General features: G+C 41.1%; 1 protein-coding gene across 1 annotated transcript in view; it reads left to right on the forward strand.

Annotated features, from left to right (window-relative positions):
- Positions 1-24,386, forward strand: part of spata6 (spermatogenesis associated 6) — a gene marked incomplete at its 3' end in the record, with an annotated part of 38,373 nt that extends 13,987 nt beyond the window's left edge. The window contains exons 8-14 of the mRNA XM_084067017.1: positions 186-375; positions 4,714-4,828; positions 5,126-5,166; positions 6,049-6,224; positions 9,104-9,194; positions 22,072-22,136; positions 24,221-24,386. Coding sequence (XP_083923143.1) covers positions 186-375; positions 4,714-4,828; positions 5,126-5,166; positions 6,049-6,224; positions 9,104-9,194; positions 22,072-22,136; positions 24,221-24,386 — 844 coding nt within the window. The remainder of the gene's footprint in view (positions 1-185; positions 376-4,713; positions 4,829-5,125; positions 5,167-6,048; positions 6,225-9,103; positions 9,195-22,071; positions 22,137-24,220) is intronic.
- Between the last annotated feature and the right edge of the window lie 2,561 nt (positions 24,387-26,947).

Genomic DNA, 26,947 nt, shown 5'->3' on the forward strand with positions numbered 1-26,947 from the left:
ATTATATATATATAAATCATATAAAAATGTTCAAAATGTGGGAAAGATAGCCAACCTACAAGCTACACAAACCCTAGCCGACCTACGAGCTTGTAGGTCTTATTGTCACAATATCAATATCGAGGTATTTGGTTATATATGTACTGTATATTGTGCTATTTGATTTTGTCCATATCATTGGCCAGCCCTAGGTCGGGGTCTTCTACGGACTCTGGCTACCAGCAGCCCACGGTAGCCTCCAGGACACGAGCCCTGTCACCCTACACCCACCGCAGAATGTGTGAACTGTCAGAGGACGACAGGCAGAGACTCAGACACCTCCAGCTGGGGCCTCATCGCTTCAAGAAGGAGACGGAGAGCCAGACACCATTCCTGGTTGGTATAAACGTTTAGCTCTGAATGAAAGTTTTTTTCTTTCTCCGAGCTGTACAGTGATAGCACTCTAGAACGCTTGAGTTCTTTAAAAATCCTCAAGAGAGCCTCAATATGCCAAAGGGTTTGTCACTAGAAAGGAACCCGTGGGCATTCCCCTGTATTTTCAAACGCTATAGTCCTAGTCCCTAAAGGTTCCTCGAAGCTGTGTCATTTTAAGATTTCTTTGGCTATTCAAAAAATAGCAGATACACATGCTCATTGTAGATCTGCTATTTTTTGAAAAATCGTGAAAATGTGTTGCAAATCTTTGAATATATATATTATTATTTTTAAAGCAAACATTTGTAACTCAAATCTTTGCTTCTGGGGATTCTACAAATGTTTTTTGAAAAACAAGTAACAAGTATGTTGCTATAATATCAGTGTTTCTCAAACTTTTTCATGTCAAGGTGACACGGGTGTCACACGGGTGTCACGGAAACTTGTGAACAGTTCTGGAAAATGATAGAGAATTTCAACTTTGGATCTCTTTACCCATGTATACACACTAACTGAATATCTGAAGGTTACAGATGACTCGCTAGCAACATTAGAACTCTGTCTTGACCACAGCGTCCCTGTTCTGGGGTCAACTATAAGGGTTTAATGCATGTAATCTGTGACTGCACAGATGAAATAGGTGTTCTTGTTTGGTTCACTGGCAAGCTGAGAATGTGTTGCATTTGAATGTGAATCTGACAGCAGGAGTAAGCCCTGAAATTCAATTTATATAGCAGTGGTTCTCAAACTTTATTATATTCCAAAAGACCCCATAACTCTGAGAGTGTACAAATAGATATTGTACTGTCTCAGAGTTACAGACCTGTGAGGGTCCATTTGAAACCCCCCAAAGGAACCCTCAGGGGTCCCTGAACCCTCACTTTGAGAACCACTAATCTACAGTATATGACTATGTCATAGCCATGAGATATTTTCTCTATTTTTAGCCGCATGCTGAAAGCATAGCGGCTCTATATTCAGTCTGACTCTAACCCGACACATGTCCGACATGTTTGCAACACTTTTTTTGCGTGATTGGCTGTCGTTTAAGCCAATGGGCGCCCTCGTCCTCCCAAGCTTTGGGACTAGACACGCCTCTCTCAGTGGATTCGTCTGAGCGCTAGCCGAATTTGGCTAATAGTTAGCTTGTATGCTTGTATGATGTTACTAACTGTTTTTAGCCAAACGCGGTAATGTCCACTCAGAGATGCTCGTAGGCCTGCGTCCTGCGTCGCTGACGCACCATATTGCGAAAGGATGCATTCATGACACCGTCGTTGCGTCCATGGGACGCACTAGGTAATAGCTCCGATAATATATAATATTTGTCAGCCAGCTGTGATCTGCATGGACTCTCTCGGTTAGACACCGTTGGTGGAGAAGTATAACTCGGTTAGACACCGTTGTACTGGAGAAGTATAACTCGGTTAAACAGCGTTGTGTGGCAGCAGCAGCAGCACAGCCCCTCGCTGTTAGTCTACGCTACTCACAGAGAGAGAGAGAGTCGCATGAGGAGCTGGTTGAGACCTGCTCTTAAACGTGTTAAAACGTCTTGGATAGACCACTGTCTGGAATAATAACTGATCATCATACATACAGGTCTACTACTACTAATCTTTGTTGGTGTTGTCTAAGGCTGAACGATTAATCGTTTTCAAACCAAAATCGCGATTTGAAACCACGCGATTAGCTAATCGCAAAGGCCGCGATTTTTTAATTTTTAATTTTATCATAATAAATAATTTAAATATTAATATTAATCCCAGAGCACCCGCGGGACTTGTCTCCTCCTCTCCAGAGTGGCTGCCTCTCTCTACAGGGAGCGAGAGGGCAGCGCGCCCCCCCCCCCCTCTCTCTCTCTCTGTCCCTCTCATAGAGTTAGGTCCCTCCGTCGGCTGCGAGTATTTAAAGTTTGTCGAACGGCCGTGTCGCGCGTAGCGGTAAAACATTATTTTCGGTGCAACACAAGTAGTGTAGTAGTAGTGTTGCTCCTATCTATGTTTGTTTCTGTAAGTGTAACTTATATTTTTCCCATCATTATTAAACTATTTCTGTTGGATGCTGTGATCTGATGTAAACAATACGATGCACAGGACTTCCTGCTCAGTGTTGCCAGGTTTTGTGAGAGAAATAAGCAACCCTGTCTATGAAAACAAGCCCAAAACAAAAGAAGCGACTATGAACTGTATCTTTGTCACTTATGTACAGTGGTGGAAAAAGTACTCAAATGTTGTACTTAATAAAAATATCAATACTGCAATGTAGAAGTACTCTGTTACAAGTAAAAATCCCAAATTCAAAATTGACTTGAATAAAAGTAGGCCTACAAAAGTATTGGAATCAAAATTTGTACTTCCATGTACTGTTATGTACTGTCATGTACTGTTCTCATGTCTTACTAAATAAAGTACATCAATCAATCAATCAATCAAATGTAAAGTACCAAAAGTACTTGTGTTTGAAAATAGCAGATCTACAAGCTCACAACGCGTCGCATCGCGGCGAGTTGTGAGCTTGTAGATCGGCTATTTTCAAATTACCTATGTATAAAATAGGGCTAAAGTGGTTAATGTAGGTTTTATAATATTATAATTTATATCTGCAAAGTAACTAGTCACTAAAGTTCTCAAATAATTGTAGTGGAGTAAAAGTACAATATTTGCCTCTGAGATGTAGTGGAGTTGGAGTTAAAGTATTGGAAATTAGAAATACTCAAGTGAAGTACAAATACCTCAAAATTGTACTTAAGTACAGTACTTAAGTAAATGTACTTGGTTACTTTCCACCACTGCGTTATGTATTCTGAGTTTTTCACTTCCAAGGAGTAGTAGTAATACAATGTACAGTAGGAGAGGACTTTGGCTTGTGAGACAAAAAAGTGTTACATTTTAGTTGAATGATAATCTACATAAGCTAAATACTGGATATCAGTAAATATGCTTCTGGAGCCATAAGTGAAAGACCTACTTATTTCACTGCTGTGAATTGTTTACACAAAATGGTAATGTTGTGTTGTTGACAAGATTGGAGCCAAAAAAGCCTGCCGCATGCGGCTTTATTATGACTTGTCATTCTTGTTCCCTGAACCCTCACTTTGAGAACCACTAATCTACAGTATATGACTATGTCATAGCCATGAGATATTTTCTCTATTTTTCTTCTTGTTAATTGTTCATTCAAATCTAATCAAATCTGGACTTTTGACCAATACTATCAAATATATCCACCATGATGCTCATATTAAACTAATTGTTTGAGTAAAGGTGTGAGTAGTTTGCGCTGTTATGTGATATACATGAATCCCACTTACTAGAATACAGCTGACGCTTTGATAAAGCATGTCTCTCTCTCTCTCTCTCTCTCTCTCTCTCTCTCTCTCTTTCTCTCTCTCTCTCTCGCTCTCGCTCTCGCTCTCTCTCTCTCTGGTTTTCCTCTGGGGACCCCCTAGCCACAATTAACCTTGGTAATTAAGAGTCAAGCTGCAATTAACAAATAGTTACTTAATGGAGTAATTCAGTATCTCGGCCCCGGCGTTGAAGGCATTATCAAGGTGCGTTCAAGAGCCTTGCTTGCCCCTTGTTGTGTGTGTGCCCACGGGGGAGACAATAGTACATTAACTACATTTGGAACCCAGTCTCAACATACTATTGGAAAAGTAGTTGTTTAAGCATTATTTTACACTTTGGCTATTCAAAAATAGCAGATATACAAGCTCATAGCGCGGCACTCAGTGCCGCGCTATGAGCTTGTAGATCTGCTATTTTTGAAAAATCGTGAAAATGTGTGCAAATCTTTGAATATGTATATTTTTAAAGCGAAAATGTTTAACTCAAATCGTTGCTTCTGGGGGTCCCTGGAACAAAATATTTTGAGATGGGGGTCCGCGGCCAAATACATATAATTTTGCGGGTCCTTGACATGAAAAAGATTGAACACCACTGCTATAGAAACATACGTTTTTCAGAATACTGTTGAGATTTACAGTAGGAGACATGTAGAATCGGCTTCAGGTCTCAATGGGTTAAGGGACTATTCATTATTTCAAGGGACCGTTTGACAACCGTACCACGTTATCCTGGGACTGTCCAGCTACTTCTGTCACTCTTTCTCAAACTGACTGAAGGGACTGTGTGAGATAAGTGTCGTTGCAAGCTAAATAAGATGAATGTGAATATAACGCCTTTTTTTTTTGGGGTCTCTTGTGTTAATATTTTTTTCCTGATAGATTAATCTAATTATTGGGTGTTTTGGTGTTGACTTTGAGTGATTGATTGATTACCCGCCCCCCTGCACCACCAGGTCTCTCTTTGCAGCAGTGTCTCTGCGACTCCTTCTTCCTCACAGCGTCTATCCACTCCTAAAACCAGTAGCCTGCGTCACAGTCATTCCACTGGCTTCACAGCTGAATGCACAGGTACGGCTTATCTGACACACACACACACACACACACGCACACGCACACGCACACGCACACGCACACGCACACGCACACGCACACACACACACACACACACGCACTCACACACAGCTCTCACAAGCATACACACACGGTCAGCCCATACACACTCTCTAACAAAATGCAGTTTCGTCCACAGCCCAGTTTGTACAAGAAAATGAATATTTTATAAGCAAAAAAAAAAAGAATTGTTGCACTTCACAGTTCTCCAGCGCCTCTATCTCTCTCTCTTGTCTGTCCTCTTGTCTCCCCCAGATCCCTCTCTCCTGGGGACGTACAGACCCAGAATAGCCAAAGTGAGTTACAGTATAAATATCAAGAGCCGGTCTTGTCATTTTGTTTGTCTGAAAAAATGTATTAAAACGCTATCTATAGCCTACTGTATATTTCATATGCTTTTAAAAGTAGTCTCTATGTTTTAATGCGTGGTGTTTATACGTACTATTCTAGTCGAGGAGAAAAGGGTCACATGGTACAAATAACTCTTAAATGTTAATTTTCACTGCTAGATAGTTATTTGCAGGAACATCATTATTTAAAAGAAAGTTGTTTATACTATTGTGAAAGACATTGCCTGACACTGTGTGAAATGTATTGATACTTTAAAAAATCACACCCAGTGTGAAGTGAGCTAAGTGTTATTTAAGGTCATCACAGTGATGGAAGCTCGCTTTTTAAAAAAAGTAATTTTTTTGAAGTGTGTGGTGATATTTATAGGTTATGAATTTCATCATGCGTCTCGCTAGCCAATCACAATACTGAGCAAAGGGTCTGAATACTTATCATCCAATCACAGTACAGCGAAAGACACATTTTCACGACGGATGGGTCATGGGTCCCAACCCCACTTATAGGAGCGGCTACACCGCTAAAAAAAAAACGTACCATTTGGTTCTACAATGTGGTAAAAACAGATAATATTTACTTGCAAATAACCATTTGACCTCAGACTAGGTGGCTTTATAGGGGTTCTCAAAGAGTGGTCCCCAGTTAAATGATTGATATTTAGGAACCAAAGGGACCCTTGCGGGTCTGTTACTCTCTCTTTCAAAAATAGCAGATCTACAAGCTCTTAGCGCTATGAGCTTGTAGATCTGCTATTTTTGAATAGCCAATGAAATCTCAAGATGACACAGATGCGTTCCCGGCCTTAATGGATTTTAAACCTGTTTTCCCAGCCAGGGCGAGGCTCCACGAGGACCCAGTCATCTCCGGGGACGATCATGTCATCCAAGCACAAAGCTCCTGTTAGAAGCCCAGTGAGAGACACCTCTTTGGCCCAGTCCACTCCTGGGACGTCCAGCTCCTCCAGAGGCCCTCCTCTGGTCCTCGGCAGCTCCTCTCTGAGGGAACGGTAAAGAACTCAGGGTTCTAGAACAGCGGTTCCCCAATTCCCAAACCTTTTTCTGGATCAGGACCCACTTGAAAACACTTGAGCCTCTTGTACTTTGATTTGATTGATTTAGGCCAGTGGTTTTTCAACCCTTTTCATATCAAGGGTCCATTATTTATTCTGCATTTGAGCCACGGAACCACCGTTTGATGAGATTTAGACTCTCAGACCCAAAACTATTTTGTCATCGTTGGATAAGATTTTGTCTACAATTCCATGCTGTATTGATGTTGGTACCATAGGAGAGATAACAGGCAAACGTTGAACAAAATAACAATTATTCTACATTCTCTAATTGTGTAGACTTCTTGTAAATTAAGTAATGCAGAAGTTAAACAGTAATGTAACTCTTGAGAGCGTGAAATTAACCCGTAAGGGTCCATTTGGTTTCATTTTATGCTCTCAAGGACTATCAAAATAACATTTTTCTACATTCTCTAATTGTGTAGACTTATTGTAAATTAAGCAGATGTTAACAATAATGTAACTCTTGAGAGCGTAAAATGAAACCAAATGGACCCTTACGGGTCCATTTGGTTTCATTTTACGCTCTCAAGAGTTAAACATCTAATAAGGGTCCATTGGGTTACCAACTCTCCATCATTTAGCTGGGGACCACCTGGAGCCCCCTCAAGGACCACTGGTGGTCCCCGGACCACTGGTTGAGAACCATTGATTTAGACCTCCAATCCTGCCGGGAGGGAGATTTTACTTGAGTATAAGGCTGCAACTATTGATCATTTTCTTAGCCAATACTCTATCTAATATAATAATTTATATCTGAAAAGTAACTAGTAACTAAAGTTTTCAAATAATTGTAGTGGAGTAAAAGTATCATATTTGCCTCTGAGATGTAGTGGAGTAAAAGTATTCAAGTAAAGTACAAATACCGCAACATTGTACTTAAGTACATACTGTGTATACTGTAAGTAATGAGTGTAAAGTTGGACTTCATTACACAAAACTTACTTTCATTCTCGTTTTCTTTTTAGATCAATTATTTATTTGTTTTTCTTAGCAGGAACAAAAGTTCCCGTCTTTTGTGATCTGTGCGAGGTAGTCTTCCCTCCATGCAGGTTTGATAAAAGGGAGCAACAGCAATTGCAATGCCTGTAACTGCCTGTGTTTAATCCCTGTGATCTCCTGAGAGCATCAATGGATGCGAAGATCTGAAGAAGAGCATCAGAGTTTGTTCTAGCTGTGAAATCCTCAGCTTCCATCTAAACTCAGGCCTATAAGCCAAAAAACAAACCTTTTTTTTTGTTGTTGTTGGTGGAATTCACCTGGAATTTGTCCTCATCTGGCTGGGTAAACCATTTTGTTTGCTCAAAAGATCTCCAAAGGATTGGTGTGGTTAAAAAAACATTGCCTCTCAATGATTTTCCAATTATATATTGACAAATATGGCCCTGTCATCATGAGGTGCTAGCCATGCGCTGGCGAGTGAGCGAGTGGGGTGTGCATGTGCGTACACACATACGCATACGCCTCTAATCTTTAATGTTGATCACACTCGACAGGCAGGATGAATTCCCAGCCACCTCTCAAATTATGGGAGCTGATGTCTTGTCATGTTTGTTCATTACTTAGAAAGGAGGGAAAAGAGAAGGGAAAACAAAGAGGAAAATGGTATTGATTTGTGCTGCAGTCTGAGCCCTGATGCATTTGACCCGACGCACGCTTTAATACATTCTGAGAGACCTTGTCATCGATCGCGGCAGCTGCAAGTTGAACACACCGATGGGACCGATGTTCTGTTTTGTTTGTTTGTTTGCTCTATACCCAGCCCTCCACCCCGTTCCCCCTTTTTCTCAGTCCATAAGTAAACATTAAAATCAATAGACAATTTTAAAGTGGAAAGTAAATTGTAGGAAATTAATGATACTACTTTCTCAATTGGAAACGCGACAGGAGTTGCGAGGTGGGAGATTAGAGCGACCCCCGGTAGATTCCCTCAGACGGGGAGAGGGACACGTCCCACCGTGACTCTAGGATAGGAAAAGAAAATGACAGACGCCAAACAGCAACTTTTGCCCCGTATGCCCCTCCGAAGTCTCAGTCTATTCATGTAGACCAGAATGATTTGTCTTTGATGACTATGTGAAGCAGGAAGTGAATTTATCTGATTATGGATGAAAAGCTTCCCTGTATCCCCAGACTGCAACCCCAGCTGTGGCATCAGTCAATCAATCAGTCAGCATTCCATCCACTCTGACCAAAATGGACGTGGACGAGAGGCAATCCTGGAATTTATCACTGTTTACTTCTGTCTGTCTTTCATTGCCATCTTATATTTCACGAGTGCCCGCTGGTCATCTCGCGGACAGAACACATTTATATTGTGCTGATGAAGGACGTTTCTGCCTCTAGTTCAAACACACAGCGGGGTTTTATCAATTGTGAAATTATGCTTTTGTTTCCACACTCCATTTCGCATACAAGAAGGCCAAAATTAAAAACAGATTTTAGTCGAAGTAAGCGTTCGTGTCCCAAACGGCCTACCTGTTTTCGTTTTGGGGTTTTTAATGCAGTGCATAGAAATGTGTCAAGTTGTACTTTAAGTTTGGTCGTGGCATATCCCAGCTTCCCTTAGGTCACAGCACAGACTAGTGGACATACTGTAAATAAAAGCTCTTACATCACCACCAGAGGAAGGATAGCAATGCATGAGTAGTTGTAGACTAGAGAATTCATGTAAGATTGTTCACTGGTAATTACTTTCTCCACCTTATCTTAAGCCTGCATCATTTAAGTGGCTTATAAAACAGGGGCAAAGAATGGGTCATTTGAGTTTCTTACAGGTTTTACAATGTTCTCTCTCTGTTTGTGTTGCCCTCCAGGTTCCAGACCAGTCGGTCCAGTCCCTCCCAACAGATCCACAGCCGGGTCCAGAGGATCCTTCAGACCCACAGAACCCCCCAGAAACACCAAGTAAGAAACACCTGTCCTACGGTTCCACCTGTCCTACGGTTGACACGGGCATCACGAAGGCATTTTTGCAGCCAAAACCAGTCACACTGCTACTTAATGTGCATAGTTCATTTTAGAGGGATGGACAGGAAAGGAGTAAACACTTAGTAAGTGGCATGCACTGCATTGCAGATTTTGGTACGAATGAGACACACACATGCGTGCCCGCCATATTAACCTCAAAGATGTTCTCATTCAGTGACTCAAACCGTCTCTTCAACCATGTTTATTCCTGTCATGCACTTTACATTCAAAAACCCTTCCTAAGTACCTTCTGGGGGCTCTTGTTTTGTCTTCATGTACACTTCAAAAGGCAGGGAATTGGCAGAGGTTTGTGTTCAAAAGCACAGTAGCGCCAAACCGCCGCCCACCCACCCGTCGTCGGCCTGGGCCGCTCGAAACATCCTGAATGGCGAAACGTTGTCTAATTACTCTAAAGCTGTGTGAAATCGGCTGTGGAATAAAGAGGCAGTATTGTGTGTGTCTGTGTGCGCGTGTGTGCGTGCGCGTGCGTGCGTGTGTGCGTGCACGCGTGCGGGATGGAGATGTAAGCTGCAGCTGTTGAGGACTCAGCTCTCCGACACAAAAGACAGACAACAAGGTAGCCAAGTGCCACCGTTGGGAGCCACCGGCTACAAGAGGCTGAGGCAAAAGATTCGAGAGAAAGAAAGAGAGATTAAGAAAATCTTTAATCCTGAATGAAAGAGCGGGAGAGACTGAGGGGAGTTAAGTCTGAAAGGAAATTAAGTCAATTATTGACTCCCATAGGGTTGGCCTGAAATGGCTTTAATGCAGACAATCCAAACTATTTTGTGTGTATGTGTCGGCGCACGTGAAGGACAAACGTCTTTAGGACAGAAGTGATCTATCATTCTATTGCAGAGCATACACTCTGCGAAAACAGCTCGTGGCCAGCAAGTTAAATGTGTTAAGTTATGGCTATTGGTTATTATGGCTTATTTGTACAGACAATGATGCGTAGAAAGCTCAAGGTTGAGCTGTCTTAGCATCACAAAAAAATATAAAGATATGAGACTCGGTACTGTGTTTTTCATGTGTGGAAAGAATGATCAGAAACACTCTGGATTACCTTCAACCAGTTAAACTCTATGTACTTAATTGACCTTTTCCCCTCTACACCAAAACTCTTCACAGAGAATAGCCGATCTACAAGCGCACAATGCGTTGCAACACGACATGTTGTGAGCTTGTAGATCTGCTCGCTGAATGTTCACCTATTAAGATTTAAGTGGTTGACTTGAATCCTTGAATTGATACTGGTATATACACCAGCATTACAAAGCTACTGTACTTCATCTTTTTTATAATGATAAAGTTATTTTCCTCTGTGTGGCTCAGCATAATGAGTCGTGAGACTGCTTGCTGTGGTCATTGTATCATAGCCTGAGCAAGAGGCTGCAACAGGTCAGCATATCACATGAATTTCCCACAACATACTGTAGTGTAAAATAAATGACCAAGTAGACCAACACTGCCATCTGGAGTGGACTTCCCTTTTGTCATGGAATGTTGATAAACAAGTACTATGTTTTTACCCATTCAATCTGGGGACGCATACTGTGTCATTTTAGATTTTTAGACAATATTTTATACTTTGGCTATTCAAAATGTGTGCAAATCTTTGAATATATATATATATATATATATATATATATATTTAAAGCGAAAATGTTTAACTCAAATCTTTGCTTCTGGGGATTCTACAAATGTCTTCTAAATGCTTTTTTTTTAAAACTTATGTTGCTATAATATCAGTGGTTCTCAAACTTTTTTTTCATGTCAAGGACCCCCAAAATGATATGTATTTGTCAGAGGGCCCCCTAATCTCAAAATATTTTGTTCCAGGGACCCCCAGAAATCATAATCATAATCATTGTTCCAAGGAGATGGTCCAACACCTCCTTTCCTTTGCGCTGCTGAAACATTTTCCAGGAGTTGCTCCTCTCTCCCACTGTGAGGAGGCAACGATCTCTTCCTCTATTATTATTATGCTCCCATTGTCTTCTTTAAGAATAGCATGGCAATAAGAATGAGATTTCATCTTGTTTCATTTATAAGCTTAAGTATTATATTTGTTGCAACGTCTAGGTTTTGGTTTTGCTCACAACAAATTCTCTGAATACAGATGTTTCCGAACGTGGTTTGGATAAGGACATTTTTAAAATTACATATTCTTGCTCAACATCAATTTAAACATAAGCAAAACATAGTTTTATGTAACACCAGTTAACTGATTGGGAATGTCACCAGGAATGAACCAAGCATTAAAGTACATGCTTGTTTTGGCGACTTGGAGCCGACTTGTACTTATTCCAAGGATGACGTAGACTAGAGGAAATGCCCTCACCTTGAAGGAGAGACTCCATTATTTCTTCCTCTCCTCTCTTCCACTTGATCAACCTTGATAAGTTATCTCTATCATCTCTGTAATGGCAGTTGTTTGTGGACGACATCTCTTTTATCTCGGGGAGTAACGTGATGACTTGCCTCTGTCTGTGTGATAGTGATCGCTATGGTTTTTTGGGGGGGGGGGGCGGTTCTGTACTGTCTGCAGTGGCTGTCTGACCTTAGCGCCAGCTCCTATGCTCTTTATGTCATTGGTTCTCAAAGTGGGGTCCGGGGACCCCCAGGGGTCCTTGAGGGAGTTCCAGGGGGTCACCAGCTAAATGATAGATAGTTAGGAAACCAAATTGACCCTTATGGGTCTGTAACTCAGAGAGTGTGCAAATGCAACCAAATGCCGGTCCATTTGGTTCCATTTGTGCACTCACAGAGTTAAATTAACATTGATTTTACAATACAAATTGGGGTCCGAGAGATAGAGACGCCATTAAATGGGGGTCCGTAGCCTAATGCATGTCAAACTGGGGGTCCTTGAAATTGAAATGGTTGAGAATCACTGCTAGAGCTGTAAAAATCACACCCAGTGTGAAGTGGGCGGTGTGGTCATCACAGTGGTCATCACAATGAAAAACGTTTTTTTTTTTAAGTGCATAGTCCTATTTATAGGTTATTAATTTCATCATGTGTCTCGCTAGCCAATCACAGTGCTGAATAGTCAGCCAATAGAGTCGGCCAATCACAGTACAGGTAGGGGTGTACTAATGTATGAGCCAATCACAGTACAGTGAAGGGTGTACTAATGAGGTGTCCCAACCCCACTTATAGGGGCGGCTACACCGCCCCAAAAATCTTCTCTTATGGGGTTCCTTGGCATATATTTTCAAATGGGGGGTCCCCGAGCTAATAAGTGTCAATTTGGGGGTCCTTGACATGAAAAAGTTTGAGAACCACTGCTTTATGTCCAGCAAAGTAAAGCCACATTCACATTTCAGAAACCTCTTGTTTTCTCCAGTTTTGGACAGATTAAAGTGTCATGTCCCAACAGCAGCAGCATGGTGTGTATCCAGAGTCTGTTGCCAAAGAAAAAATGTCTGACTCATAATCCTCAATTTCGTCCAGACAATATGTCTGGATCACTAGCAAAAAATGTTTGAGGCCCTGGGGGCACAAATTAACACTCTGAGTTCTAGTTGCATTGGTGTGGAGGGCAGTGGCATTTTCCATGTCCATTCTGGGGTATCTGTCCCAAACACTTCTCACTCACTATGGACAAAAACATAATGGCCGTTCCCCACCACACTTAAGCACTGTTTCCTTCCCCATCAGTGTAATCCTCAGTTATTACTGTTCAGTACATATGATCCTACCTCTCTAGTTGAGGCAGAGAGGGAAAATGTACATCCAGAAACAAAGCATAGACAGTTTATTCCAAATATGCATATGGGGAAACTGTATGCATCCTACCACTCAAACAGAGAGCGTCTCCTTCCCAAACCCCAATGGTTCTAATCAGCCCCCCGCCCACAGGAGTGGCCCAATTCACTCACAACTTGCTACAAAAATCGCACATGAAAAACTATATAATCTCCTACATTCCATTTTCCACCTTCACATCTGTCTCCTTCTCTAATAATCAAAAAGTGCTATATATTTCATCTCGCACTTTACTTCCGGATGGTTCGTTTTGCACCTTTTTTTGCCACATCGGTCACGGGAAAGAAATAAGCGCTGCCGTGGTCTATGGAAACGAGCCCAAAAGTGCACCCAAATAAGCCCACAATCGCTTATACAAACAGTCAGACCTGGCAACGCAGCCTACGCCAATCATGTGTGAGAGATCTACAAGCTATGGGGCAGTGACGCCACCGTATCTTAGCAACAACGACAGCGCTCACTCTCATTGGTCGTGTCATGCCAGGAGCAGTCTCCAGACAATGGCATCGCAGAGAGCTTGCTGTAGCCATCACATTCAGTCGCTGCAACGACGGACAGGGAGCTGTGATAGAGGCATGTAGCTAACACTAACGTCGCTGTCATGCCTGCAGCGGCTGTGCAATCACTTTGTCAACAATGCACGTTCGTGCGGCGAATGTTATTATTGCTGCTCAGTTAGTCCATCCATTGTACATGGTGTATGTATGTTGTGGGCTTGTGGAGAACTGTGTTGCTCCACACAAAAACTCCAGTAACTAACGTAATGGCAGGACCACCCCGTGCAACGCACGTTTTGGCTGCATTATGGAAATGTAGTAATTTCAAATAATTTCGGTCCAACTAGGGCAGTGGCTCTCAACCTTTTCAGGCTCCGTTCCACAAGTCAATATTACGAAAATAGCTGATCTACAAGCTCACAACGCCTCACGTTGAGAGGCGCTGTAAGCTTGTAGATCGGCTATTTTCAACATGTTTGCCTCTCTCTTATATTATTTGACAATTTGGCCAATGTTATATAGTATAGTTTGTTGACTACTTTTGATGCAGTAATGGTCTTTTCCTTTACTTTCGATTTTTTTATTGTCTCCGCCAGGCCGAAAGGCATGGCGCGAAAGTATCTTTCACCCCCTGTCCGTCCGTCCATCTGTGGATAGCTAATCTCCCGCATCGTTGGCTTGCCTTGATCGCAGCAAAACTGTGCACACACACTCCCTGGATGCCAATTCAGAACCTGCCCTATTTTTTTTCACATGGCCCTGTTATAGTGCCACCAGGAGGCCACTTTTTGCTAAACACATTTTTCCACAGTACTCCTACATATTTTGTCCAAACATCATGCACATCGGTACACAGATAGCCTAGCGCCCAAGAAGGTGGTGAGAGTCAGAGCCCGTACACAACCCTGGATGAAGGGAGACATCCTAAATGCCATCAAACTCAGAAACAAATTGTTCTCTGAGTTCAGGAAATGCAAAAATTTGCAACTACTTGAAAGATGCAGAAATCAACGAAATGTAGTAAACAAATTGGTCAAAACTGCCAAAAAGAATTTCTGAAATGAAAGCATTGAGGCAAACAAAAGCCACCCACAAAAGCTGTGGGAAGCGCTACAGAAATTGGGCTGCAACAACAAAATTCAAACCAAAACTACAAACATCTGCATTATTTCAAGTGGCGTGCTCATTACTGACAAGCAAGCGGTAGCGAACTGTTTTAACAGCTTTTTTACCACCATTGCAACCCAGTTGGTAAACAAACTTCCTCAGCATTCAGGTTTGTACGGCTCTGACCACATCCATGCTTACTATGACAAACTAGGGGCTAAAAAAGACTCATTCTCATTCAAACCAGTAAATGCTGATGATGTGCAGAAAAAACTTTTAGCCCTCCAGCCGAACAAGGCCACCGGCCTTGACAATATCCCCACCAGATTCCTCAGAGACGCAGCTACTGCTATTGCCCCCATAGTAGCCCAAATCACAAACCTATCCATCAGCCAGTGTCACGTCCCACAGGATTTCAAATTGGCAAGAGTTATCCCTCTGCATAAAAAAGGAAGCAAATTAGAACCTGGCAACTATAGGCCTGTTTCCATCCTTTGTTCCATCTCAAAGGTTGTAGAGCGAATAATTCAAGAACAAATCAACAGCTACCTCAGCGAGCATAAACTGTTGTTTGAATTCCAATCGGGCTTCAGAACCTCCCATTCCACTGACACATGCCTGCTGTATTTGACCGACTACATCAAACGTGAGGTAGATGCGGGCAAATACTGCGGCATGGTCATGTTGGACCTCCAAAAAGCGTTCGACACTGTAAACCATTCAATTTTACTTGATAAGCTGAGGGCGATTGGTTTTGACTGCACATCACTAAACTGGATAAGATCCTACCTGGAGGGAAGAGAACAAGTGGTTGACATCAACGGAACCATGTCCTCTTCCCTCCCGGTGAGCTGTGGGGTTCCTCAGGGCAGCATTCTAGGGCCGTTACTGTTCCTTTTATACATTAACGACATGAATGCTGCCTGTAACTGCAAATTGTTCCTGTTCGCTGATGACTCGGCACTCCTGATCTCGGGAGAGGACAAGCTGCAAGTTGAGGAGGCGCTCAGCTCCGAACTCTCAAAAATCCGTACTTGGCTTACTGATAACAAACTGTCACTACACCTTGGGAAAACTGAATCCATTCTCTTTGGGACCAAACATTCCCTCAGACAGATGGATGTAAATGATTTCAAGGTCAAAGTCGATGGCACAATTATCTCTAGCAAAGAAGAGATTACCTATTTGGGTTGTATTCTCGACAAATACCTGTCAGGTGAAAGCATGGGGACAAAGGTGGTCAAAATAGTAAACCAGAGAACCAAATTTATGGGCAGAGTTTCCTCTTTTGTCAACCCTCAGGCCCTCAGGACCCTCTCAGGGGCCCTGATTCAACCACATTTTGACTATGCTAGCACCTCCTGGTACTCCAACACCTCAGTGTCACTGAAGACTAAGCTTCAAACCTCCCAAAACAAACTGATTCGGCTACTCCTCGGATTGGGGCCCATGACCCACCTTTCTCCCACCCATTTTGCCAGCCTAGGCTGGCTCAGGGTGGAAGACAGGGTTAAACAACTAAAAATGGGAATGGCCTTCAAAATTGTAAATGAAAATTTGCCCGATATGCCCCCTATTCCCGCATATCTGAGTAAATACCTCCAAAAGGTTAGTGACACCCACAGTCACAATACCAGAGGGAGTGCAAACAACAATTTGGTACCACCCACCCATAAAACAAACATGGGCAAATTCTCCTTCTACAGCACTGCCACCCAGGTTTGGAATGGTCTAACCCCATCCCTCAAAAAATGCAGTTCGCTGGGCTCATTTAAAAGAGCCTTAAAAAATCACCTTTCAGGAGGCCAAAAGAGGAGGTAGTACCATTTTCCCGTTAGACAGCCGACCCCCCCCCCCCCCCCTGTTCTTGTACATATCTTTCCCCCTTTTTTTATTCCATTGGTTGTACATAGTGTTGTATATATATATATATATATATATATATATATATATATGTATATATGTGTAAATATATATATATATATATAATTTTTTGCTGTTATATTTTTTATTTCTTTGTGTAATGATATTCGAACTGTGGTGCCACTATATATGTCTATAAATTGAATACCAAGGCCCTCATTGGAAACAAGTCCGCAAGGACTTTTATGAACGGACCTGTTAGACAAAGTATTTTAAATGTAAATGTGTTGTTTTACATTCTTTTGCCTAATAAAATATTCAATCAATCAATCAAAAAAAAAAACAGTATCTCTATAGTCATTACAAAAACGGGTCCTTCATATTTTTCATATTCCATCCTGATTGGCTAAAATGGCTTACAAAGTTTGCAGGATTGCTCCGTTTTGACCAACATGTCTCAAATTATGAAGCTGGGCCCCTACTAGCCACGTTTATGTGGGACCGAGGCCGGTCCTAACTGGGTTTGCCCATGCAGGCTTTAACTGGGTTCTACCTGGGCCCTACGTGTACCCTAACCAACCAGAGTGCAGTGCCCATCGCTCCAAATGTTGTGACGTCAGGGCTCTCAATACTGCACATTGGTCGAGGAGGAGGGGCCGCAGGGCGACCGCACACATCGCTGAACCAATGGTAGCCCACGGATGTTTCCTCTGGAGATTTAAAATCTGCCCCTCTATACCACATATCATCCGCGCTACAGGGTCTTCACTGACCAAGCCACGGCCCCACTGCCCCTGATGACGCTACGCCACTTAAATGCGCTGCCGCGGGGCGCGGGCGCTATGTGGGCGTGGCCGCGGGCTAGACGCGAGGCCCCGCGTAGCGGGGCCGAGCATCTACTTTACTCAAGTACTGTAGCCTACTTATAAGCACGATTTTGAGATGTTTTTTTTTTACTTTCCTGGAGCATTTCCAGTTTTTCAGTGCTTTTACCTCTACTCCACTACATCTCAGAGGCAAATATTGCACTTTTACTCCACTGCAATTATTGGAAAACTTAGTTACTAGTTACTTTGCAGATATAAATGATTACATTATAAAACATACATTAACCACTTCAGCCGTAATTTATACCTAGGCGTGGAGAAAGTGAAAGAAGACAGAACTATCGGAATCGGAATGCTCTGTTACAAAATTAAAGTCCGGAATTAAAAATGTACAAGAGTATTGGTATCAAAGGGTACTTAAAGTACCAAAAGAAGAAAGTTCTCATTGTGCATAATGTCCCATTTAACAAGTTTTCAAATGTATAAAAATCTTTTGAAAATAGCAGATCTACAAGCTCACAATGAGTTAAACCATTATTTTATACTTTGCCTATTCACAAATAGCAAATCTACAAGCTCATAGTGCGGCACCGAGTGTTGTTCATGGATCATTGAGTAAGTGAACGGGACCTGTTGCGACCAGTGTTGCCATATTTTGTCATCTTATGTTGTTTAGGCTATGTGATAATAATATAATGCTTTTAAATGGTTAACTTATTTTGTTTAGGCTATGTGTAATCTGAGTTCCCAGAAGTTTTTCGCCTCGCATAGGCTACAAACGGGAGCAGGCTATGTGATAATAATATAGCGCTTTTGAGTTTGCGCTGCGCACCCGTACCCGTCCTTGCGTAAAGGGGATCAGATGCCGTTTAAAATCAGAATCCGGGGGGAAGGACAGCTTTCAGAATCCGAGGTCCGAATAGTTGCGCAGAGTAGGAGTTGGAGTTCCTCCTTGTGCACCGGCTGTGCACAAGGACCAGGTCCCATAGGGACTATGGTTACTTACACCACACAGCCAAACAACAACGTGCAAAATACGCACGCGGGCCACGGCGGAGCAATGTGCAGCAATGCTTGCGAATTGCGAGACACAACGTTTCATAAATAAATGACCCTGTCATGAGATGATTTCTGTAGCCTGAGCATTGATAAACGAGGGTGAAAGCTGTCTAATCTGATACAAAGTAGGCTATCTTGAAGATATTAAAAAGGTCCTCTAATCAAAAGGAGGATCTGTGCGTGTGCATTCTGCCTTTGATTTTCATCAGCAGCCCACCAAACATCACTCCACGGACTTGATTAAGATACGACTTCAGGGAAAACTGGAAATGCACCCGCAGGCAAACAAGCATCAGACCACAATATTAATGGTTCTCAAAGTGGGGTCCGCGGAGCCCCAGGGGGTCCTTGAAAATCCTGCAAAATAGCTTAATAGAACGTCAAAATCAGTTGAACCACTTTGACCCTATTTTATGCATCAGCTGTTTGAAAGTATCCAATCTAAGTGGTGGGAAAGTAACTAACTACCACGTTGTGAGCTTGTAGATCTGCTATTTTCAAACATTTCAGTACTTCAGTACTTTTGGTACTTTAAGTACATTTTGATACCAATACTTTTGTACACCAGACTTTTACTTGTAACAGAGTGCTTCTACATTGCAGTATTGATACTTTTACTTCAGTAAAACATTTTAGTACTTTAAGTCCATTTTGATGCCAATACTTTTGTACTTTTACTCAAGTACATTTTGAATTCCGGACTTTTACTTGTAACAGAGTACTTCTACATCGTAGTATTGATACTTTTTTTTAAAATGCTGGTGACGAAAAATGACGAAAAATGCTGGTGACGAAAAAAATGCTGGTGACGAAAAATGACGAAAAATGCTGGTGACGAAAAATGCTGGTGACGAAAAAATGCTGGTGAACAAAAATGACGAAAAAAGCTGGTGACGAAAAAATGCTGGTGACGAAAAAATGCTGGTGACGAAAAATGCTGGTGACGAAAAAATGCTGGTGACGAAAAATGCTGGTGACGAAAAATGACGAAAAATGCTGGTGACGAAAAAATGCTGGTGACGAAAAATGACAAAAAATGCTGGTGACGAAAAATGACGAAAAATGCTGGTGACGAAAAAATGCTGGTGACGAAAAATGACGAAAAATGCTGGTGACGAAAAAATGCTGGTGACGAAAAATGACGAAAAATGCTGGTGACGAAAAATGACGAAAAATGCTGGTGACGAAAAATGACAAAAAATGCTGGTGACGAAAAAATGCTGGTGACGAAAAAATGCTGGTGACGAAAAATGCTGGTGACGAAAAATGACGAAAAATGCTGGTGACGAAAAATGACGAAAAATGCTGGTGACGAAAAAATGCTGGTGACGAAAAATGACGAAAAATGCTGGTGACGAAAAAATGCTGGTGACGAAAAATGACGAAAAATGCTGGTGACGAAAAAATGCTGGTGACGAAAAATGACGAAAAATGCTGGTGACGAAAAAAATGCTGGTGACGAAAAAATGCTGGTGACGAAAAATGGCGAAAAATGCTGGTGACGAAAAATGACGAGAAATGCTGGTGACGAAAAAATGCTGGTGACGAAAAATGACAAAAAATGCTGGTGACGAAAAATGACGAAAAATGCTGGTGACGAAAAATGACGAAAAATGCTGGTGACGAAAAAAATGCTGGTGACGAAAAAATGCTGGTGACGAAAAATGACGAAAAAATGCTGGTGACGAAAAATGACAAAAAATGCTGGTGACGAAAAATGACGAAAAATGCTGGTGACGAAAAATGACGAAAAATGCTGGTGACGAAAAATGACAAAAAATGCTGGTGACGAAAAAATGCTGGTGACGAAAAAATGCTGGTGACGAAAAATGACAAAAAATGCTGGTGACGAAAAAATGCTGGTGACGAAAAATGCTGGTGACGAAAAAATGCTGGTGACGAAAAATGACGAAAAATGCTGGTGACGAAAAATGACGAAAAATGCTGGTGACGAAAAAATGCTGGTGACGAAAAATGACGAAAAATGCTGGTGACGAAAAATTACGAAAAATGCTGGTGACGAAAAAAATGCTGGTGACGAAAAAATGCTGGTGACGAAAAATGCTGGTGACGAATAAATGCTGGTGACGAAAAATGACGAAAAATGCTGGTGACGAAAAAATGCTGGTGACGAAAAATGACGAAAAATGCTGGTGACGAAAAAATGCTGGTGACGAAAAATGCTGGTGACGAAAAAATGCTGGTGACGAAAAATGACGAAAAATGCTGGTGACGAAAAATGACGAAAAATGCTGGTGACGAAAAAATGCTGGTGACGAAAAATGACAAAAAATGCTGGTGACGAAAAAATGCTGGTGACGAAAAATGACGAAAAATGCTGGTGATTTTTCGTCACCAGCATTTTTTGTCATTTTTCGTCACCAGCATTTTTCGTCACCAGCATTTTTCGTCATTTTTCGTCACCAGCATTTTCCGTCATTTTTCGTCACCAGCATTTTTCCGTCACCAGCATTTTTTTCGTCACCAGCATTTTTCGTCATTTTTCGTCACCAGCATTTTTTCGTCACCAGCATTTTTCGTCATTTTTCGTCACCAGCATTTTTTCGTCACCAGCATTTTTCGTCATTTTTCGTCACCAGCATTTTTTCGTTACCAGCATTTTTCGTCATTTTTCGTCACCAGCATTTTTTCGTCACCAGCATTTTTTGTCATTTTTCGTCACCAGCATTTTTTCGTCACCAGCATTTTTCGTCATTTTTCGTCACCAGCATTTTTTCGTCACCATTATTTTTCGTCATTTTTCGTCACCAGCATTTTTTCGTCATTTTTCGTCACCAGCATTTTTTTCGTCACCAGCATTTTTCGTCATTTTTCGTCACCAGCATTTTTTCGTCACCAGCATTTTTCGTCATTTTTCGTCACCAGCATTTTTTGTCATTTTTCGTCACCAGCATTTTTTCGTCACCAGCATTTTTCGTCACCAGCATTTTTTCGTCACCAGCATTTTTTTCGTCATTTTTCGTCACCAGCATTTTTTCGTCACCAGCATTTTTCGTCATTTTTCGTCACCAGCATTTTTTCGTCACCAGCATTTCTTGTCATTTTTCGTCACCAGCATTTTTTCGTCACCAGCATTTTTCGTCATTTTTCGTCACCAGCATTTTTTCGTCACCAGCATTTTTCGTCATTTTTCGTCACCAGCATTTTTCGTCATTACTAGTTCTCTCAAAACACATCAAATGGACAAAAGACCAATATATTGGTTGGGTTTGACATTTTGTTGCTGCCTGTCCATCTATTTAGTCAAAAGCATCAACCTCACCAGGTCAAATTCCTTGTACGTGCAACAAATATACTGAGTGAAAATAAAGACTTTTACACACTAGAATACATAACGATACATTTTTACTTTACAGTTTACAAGAAATTAAACTTAGAGAAGTAATAACGAGGTACACAATTTACCTTGTATATAATGAATAACAACCCTGTTTTCAGTGACACATCAAAAGCTCAAGTCTTTTGAGACCATTTGGATTCATCCTCCTCTTCCTCCCTGAATTAAATGTTTTGAGGTTTGATTTGTTCTTGAAGAGTAACTTGTGTTGCTTGGAGTGTACCCTATCTTGGGTCTCTGTCATTTGTTGCCTTCTGTGATGCTTCGTACTAGTATTGATTTCTGTTGGCACTCTGACCGTATGATGTTTGTGTCTTGTTTCACTTAAGGGTCAGGAGAAAAGTACAGCGGATCGCTGTGACATCTCCAGTGACAGCCTGGACCACTGCACCAGGTAAAATACTGTCCTATTCAACATATTGACCACCTGTAGACGATTTCTCTACTGACTTCTCAATTATTACCTGTCATATGGCCTCACATCCATCCATCATGTCTGCACTAATATACAGTATAATCAGGATGGTTAGGCCTGACTATGTAACTTAACCTAATAGCGTAAAACATAATAATAATTAATTGTTCTGGACTAAGACATACCTTTTCATTGTACAAGATGGTAGTGATTTCCAATAGTTCTTCATATTTCTTTCCCACACTAATGTTGTTAGTATGTGTTATAATCAAAAAAGAAGCACACGCGTGTGTTGTCCAAAACCAGGCTGGGATCATTGAAAATAAACAAAGAGCAAAAAAGATCTGCACACGGCAGCTCCCTTAACCAATTAAGACCGGGAACACATCTGTGTGTCATTTTTAGATTTCCTTGGGCTATTCAAAAAATAGATCTACAAGCTCGAGCTTGTAGATCTGCTATTTTTTGAGAAAAAAAAATGTGTGCAAATCTCTTACAGGGCTCTCTATATATTTTTCAAGAGAACATTTTTAACTCAAATCTTTGCTTCATGGGGGTCCCTGGAACTAAATATTTTGAGATGGGGGTCCGCTGCCAAATACATATCATTTTTGTTGCTTGGTTGCTATATCAGTGGTGCTCCAACTTTTCCCATGTCAAGGACCCCCAAAATGATATGTATTTGGCCACGGACCTCCATCTCGAAATATTTTGTTCCAGGGACGGCACTCGGTGCCACGCTATGAGCTTGTAGATCTGATATTTTTAAATAGCCAAAGAAATATATAAAAATTACACAGACGCTTCCCCCGGTCTTAATGGTTTAAGTTACATTTATTTCGGCATCCGACGTTTCAAGAAAACTACGGCTCGAAATGTCAGTGTTTTGGTGGATGCCGGGGAAAAAAATCGCTTGAGGGAGCTACAGTGTGCAGACCTTTTTTTTTTTTGCTCTTTGATCTTGGTCGGTTTTGGGTTCAGCACCTATCTTCAAAAGGTTTGTGGATGTGCGTGACTGTTTAATATTATTGAAAATAAGCAAGCCTCTACTGCAGACAGTGTGCTATATGTTGTCTGTTTAACCCCTTAATTAAGACCTGGAGGCTGGGACGCATCTGTGACATTTTTGGATTTGAGCTAAAAAAGCATTATTTTACACTTTGGCTATTCAAAAATAGCAGATCTACAAGCTCATAGCGACGAGCTTGTAGATCTGCTATTTTTGTAAAATCGAGAAAATGTGTGCAAATCTTTGAATATATATATATTTTTAAAGCGAAGATTTGTAACTCAAATCGTTGCTTCTGGCGGTCCCTGGAACAAAATATTTTCAGATGGGGGGTCCGCAGCCAAATACATATCATTTTGGGGGTCCTTGACATGAAAAAGTTTGAGCACCACTGATATAGAAACACCGATTTCAGAAAACTGTTGATTTGGAAGACATTTTGTAGAATCGGTCTCAGGTCTTAATGGGTTAACCGTCATGAACTCTACTTTCTCTATTCTGGTCTGGGGCATGTCATAATTCCATAGCACCTCTCCAAGCAGTCAAGTCCCTCAAACATGCTACACCATGGTTAAGGTCAGTGGCGTGCACAGACATTTTGAGGGGCAGGTGCTCAAGTAAATTATACTTTTTTTTGTTTACTTGGTCTGCTCTTTTTTCCCTCTACACCTATACCTCTTTGCCAAAAAATAGCCGATCTACAAGCCCAAAACGCCTCGCAGCGCGAGGCGTTGTGGGCTTGTAGATCGGCTATTTTTGGCTAAAGTTCTCCTCAGAAAAGGGATGCTATGTTTCCAGTGGTTATGGTAAAAAGAAAAATCATATCACATAAAGATTTGGCGGAACCCCCTGTAGTAACTCTGAGGACCCCCTAGGGGTCCCGGACCCTCTGTTGAAGACCCCTCCTGTAAACTGAAAAGAAAAAAAAACTTTTTTTTTTCTTTTTTTCAAAAGGGCACTTCTGGTCAAGAGGGCAAAGGGCAGGTGCTCCAGCACCACCTAGAGTCTATCTGTGCACGTCCCTGGTCAAGGTTTTGTTTTGTCTTTGTCTTAGCACTAGAGGTGGTGTGAGGGAGACGTCTCTCCAAGTGGACAACGGGTCCTACTGGAGCACCCAGGCGTCGTCCCTTTACAGCGGCAAGCCCCATAGAGCCGTGTTTGAGGACAGTCTGGGAGAAATCTACAAGGACATGTACAGGAAGGCCTCTAGCTCCAACTAACATTTTACTGTACAGCAATGGTTCTCAAAGTGGGGTCCGGGGACCCCCAGGGGTACTTGAGGGGGTTCCAGGGGGTCCCCAGCTAAATGATGGACAGGAACCAAATGGACCCTTATGGGTCTGTAACTCTGAGAGTGTACAAATGGAGCCAAATGGACACAAATGGACCCTAACGGGTCCATTTGGCTCCATTTGTACACTCTCAGAGTTAAATTAACATTGGTTTTACAATGTGAATTGGGGTCCCAGAGGTATAAATGCCATTAAATGGGGGGTCCGTAGCCTAATGCATGTCAAACTGGGGGTCCTTAAAATTAAAATGGTTGAGAATCACTGCTAGAGAGCCGTAAAAACCTTCTCTTATGGGGGTCCCTGGCTTATCTTTTCAAATGGGGGTCTGCGGGGTAATAAGTGTCAATTAGGGGGTCCTTGACATGAAAAAGTTTGAGAACCACTGCTGTACGGTGTATTGAATTGTAGTGCATTGCAAAGGGTCAACGGCAATTCATAGTTCAGGCATTAATTCACGTGGCTGTTCCTCCATTGCAGAAGGAAACCGAGTGGACCGGTGACTGTTCATCAGTGGTGGAAAGTAACTGAGTACATTTACTTAAGTACTGTACTTAAGTACAATTTTGAGGTATTTGTACTTTACTTGAGTATTTCCAATTTCCAATACTTTTACTTCTACTCCACTACATCTCAGAGGCAAATTTTGTACTTTTACTCCACTACAATTATTTGGAAACTTTAGTTAGTAGTTACTTTTCAGATATAAATTATGATATTATGAAACACACATTAACCACTTTAGCCCTATTTTATACCTAGGCTATTTGAAAATAGCAGATCTACAAGCTCACAACGCGTCGCATCGCGACGCGTTGTGAGCTTGTAGATCGGCTATTTTCAAATATTTAGTACTTTTACTTTTGGTACTTTAAGTACATTGTGATGCCAATACTTTTGTACTTTTACTCAAGTCATTTTTTTTATTCTGGACTTTTACTTGTAACAGAGTATTTTTATTTTGCAGTATTGGTACTTTTACTTAAGTAAAGAATTTGAGTACTTTTTCCACCACTGAAGTTAACAGCCCTGGCAGCAGATATGATGTATGTCTGGTTGTGCCACCATATAAAAAGAAATGTATTTTTATTAGCATTCCGTCCAGTTAAATATCCTAAAATAATCGTCGCTGTCGGGTAGAAACCTTGTATATCCAAATCTGTTACTTTTCAGGAAAACAAGAACGAAGAAGTATTTATAAAAATGAGGGGGGGGGGGGTCAAACAATGAAAATGTTTTACTTGCAAAGTAAAAACACAAAAAAAAAACCTGAAAAAAGTATCTATAAAAAATACAACCACTTTCAATTTTGTGTCCCTATTTTGGGTATGGCATTGTAGGCGAAGATTTTGAGGAGTTGTTGATCGGCTTTTCGCTACTTTTGCGCGACATGGTCATACAACAAAGTATAAAATGGTGCATTCATTTATTTAAAAACATTTCATGGACATGGGTTTCTTTCCGACAGCTAAAGATACTGTATGTAGTGTCTATGTGTGTGGCAATGAACAGCCCTGGGGGCAGGTTTGATGAATGTCAAGTTGCACCTACATATAAAAAGAAATGTATTTTTTATAAGCATTCCGTCCAGTTAAATATTCTAACATATACTAAAGTGCACTAAATATTTTACTACTGCTACAGATGTATTATTTTGTATTACCTTCATTAACTTAATGACTGTTCTGAAGAGTAAATTATAAACTAATGGGACAAACAGTCCAGTCCATCCCTCAAAAAATGCAGTTCGCTGGGCTCATTTAAAACAGCCCAAAAAACTCATTTTTCTGGAGACCAAAAGAGGAGGTAGTATCAGTTTCCCGGTAGACAGACGACCCCCCTCCCCTTTTTTTGTATATATAAGTTTTTTCATGCTTTTTGCTTTTTTTTCTTCTTTTTTGTACATGTACGTGTTATTTTTTCTCTGTATATTTTTATGTTGATATTTGAACTGTTTGTTTGCTACTATATATGTCTATGAAATGAGTACCAAGGACCCCAACGGAAACAAGTCCGCAAGGGCTTTTTTGGACGGACCTTTTAGACAAAAGTATTATAAATGTAACTGTGATGTTTTAAAAGAAAATTGCCTAATAAAAATGTCAATCAATCAATCAATCAAAGTTTAGCAGTAATGACTTTATTACTGAATACACAGACAGAATGAGTGCTATGATCTTACATGTACTGAATAAAGCAGTTTATTAAAGTGTACTATAAGTATACTTCTTTTATACAAAAAATGAGACAGTATGCTTTAAGTTGACTTTTGATATACTCAACAGATTTATACTTAAAACTAGTATACTTAAGCATACTTGGCTTATACTGAAAAGTATAAAGAAAAGTCTAAGTATACTAATTAGACTACCAAGTACTATAATTCTAAGACTTGTACGGTAGCACTTTACAATACTGACCCGTTATGAAGCATTTATAAACGTTTATAAGTAGTTTGTAAACTATTAACAAATCATTAACAACCTGTTTGT

Source organism: Gymnoscopelus microlampas (assembly GCF_963454915.1).
Source record: "Gymnoscopelus microlampas genome assembly, chromosome: 9".
NCBI classification, from domain to species: Eukaryota; Metazoa; Chordata; class Actinopteri; order Myctophiformes; family Myctophidae; genus Gymnoscopelus; species Gymnoscopelus microlampas.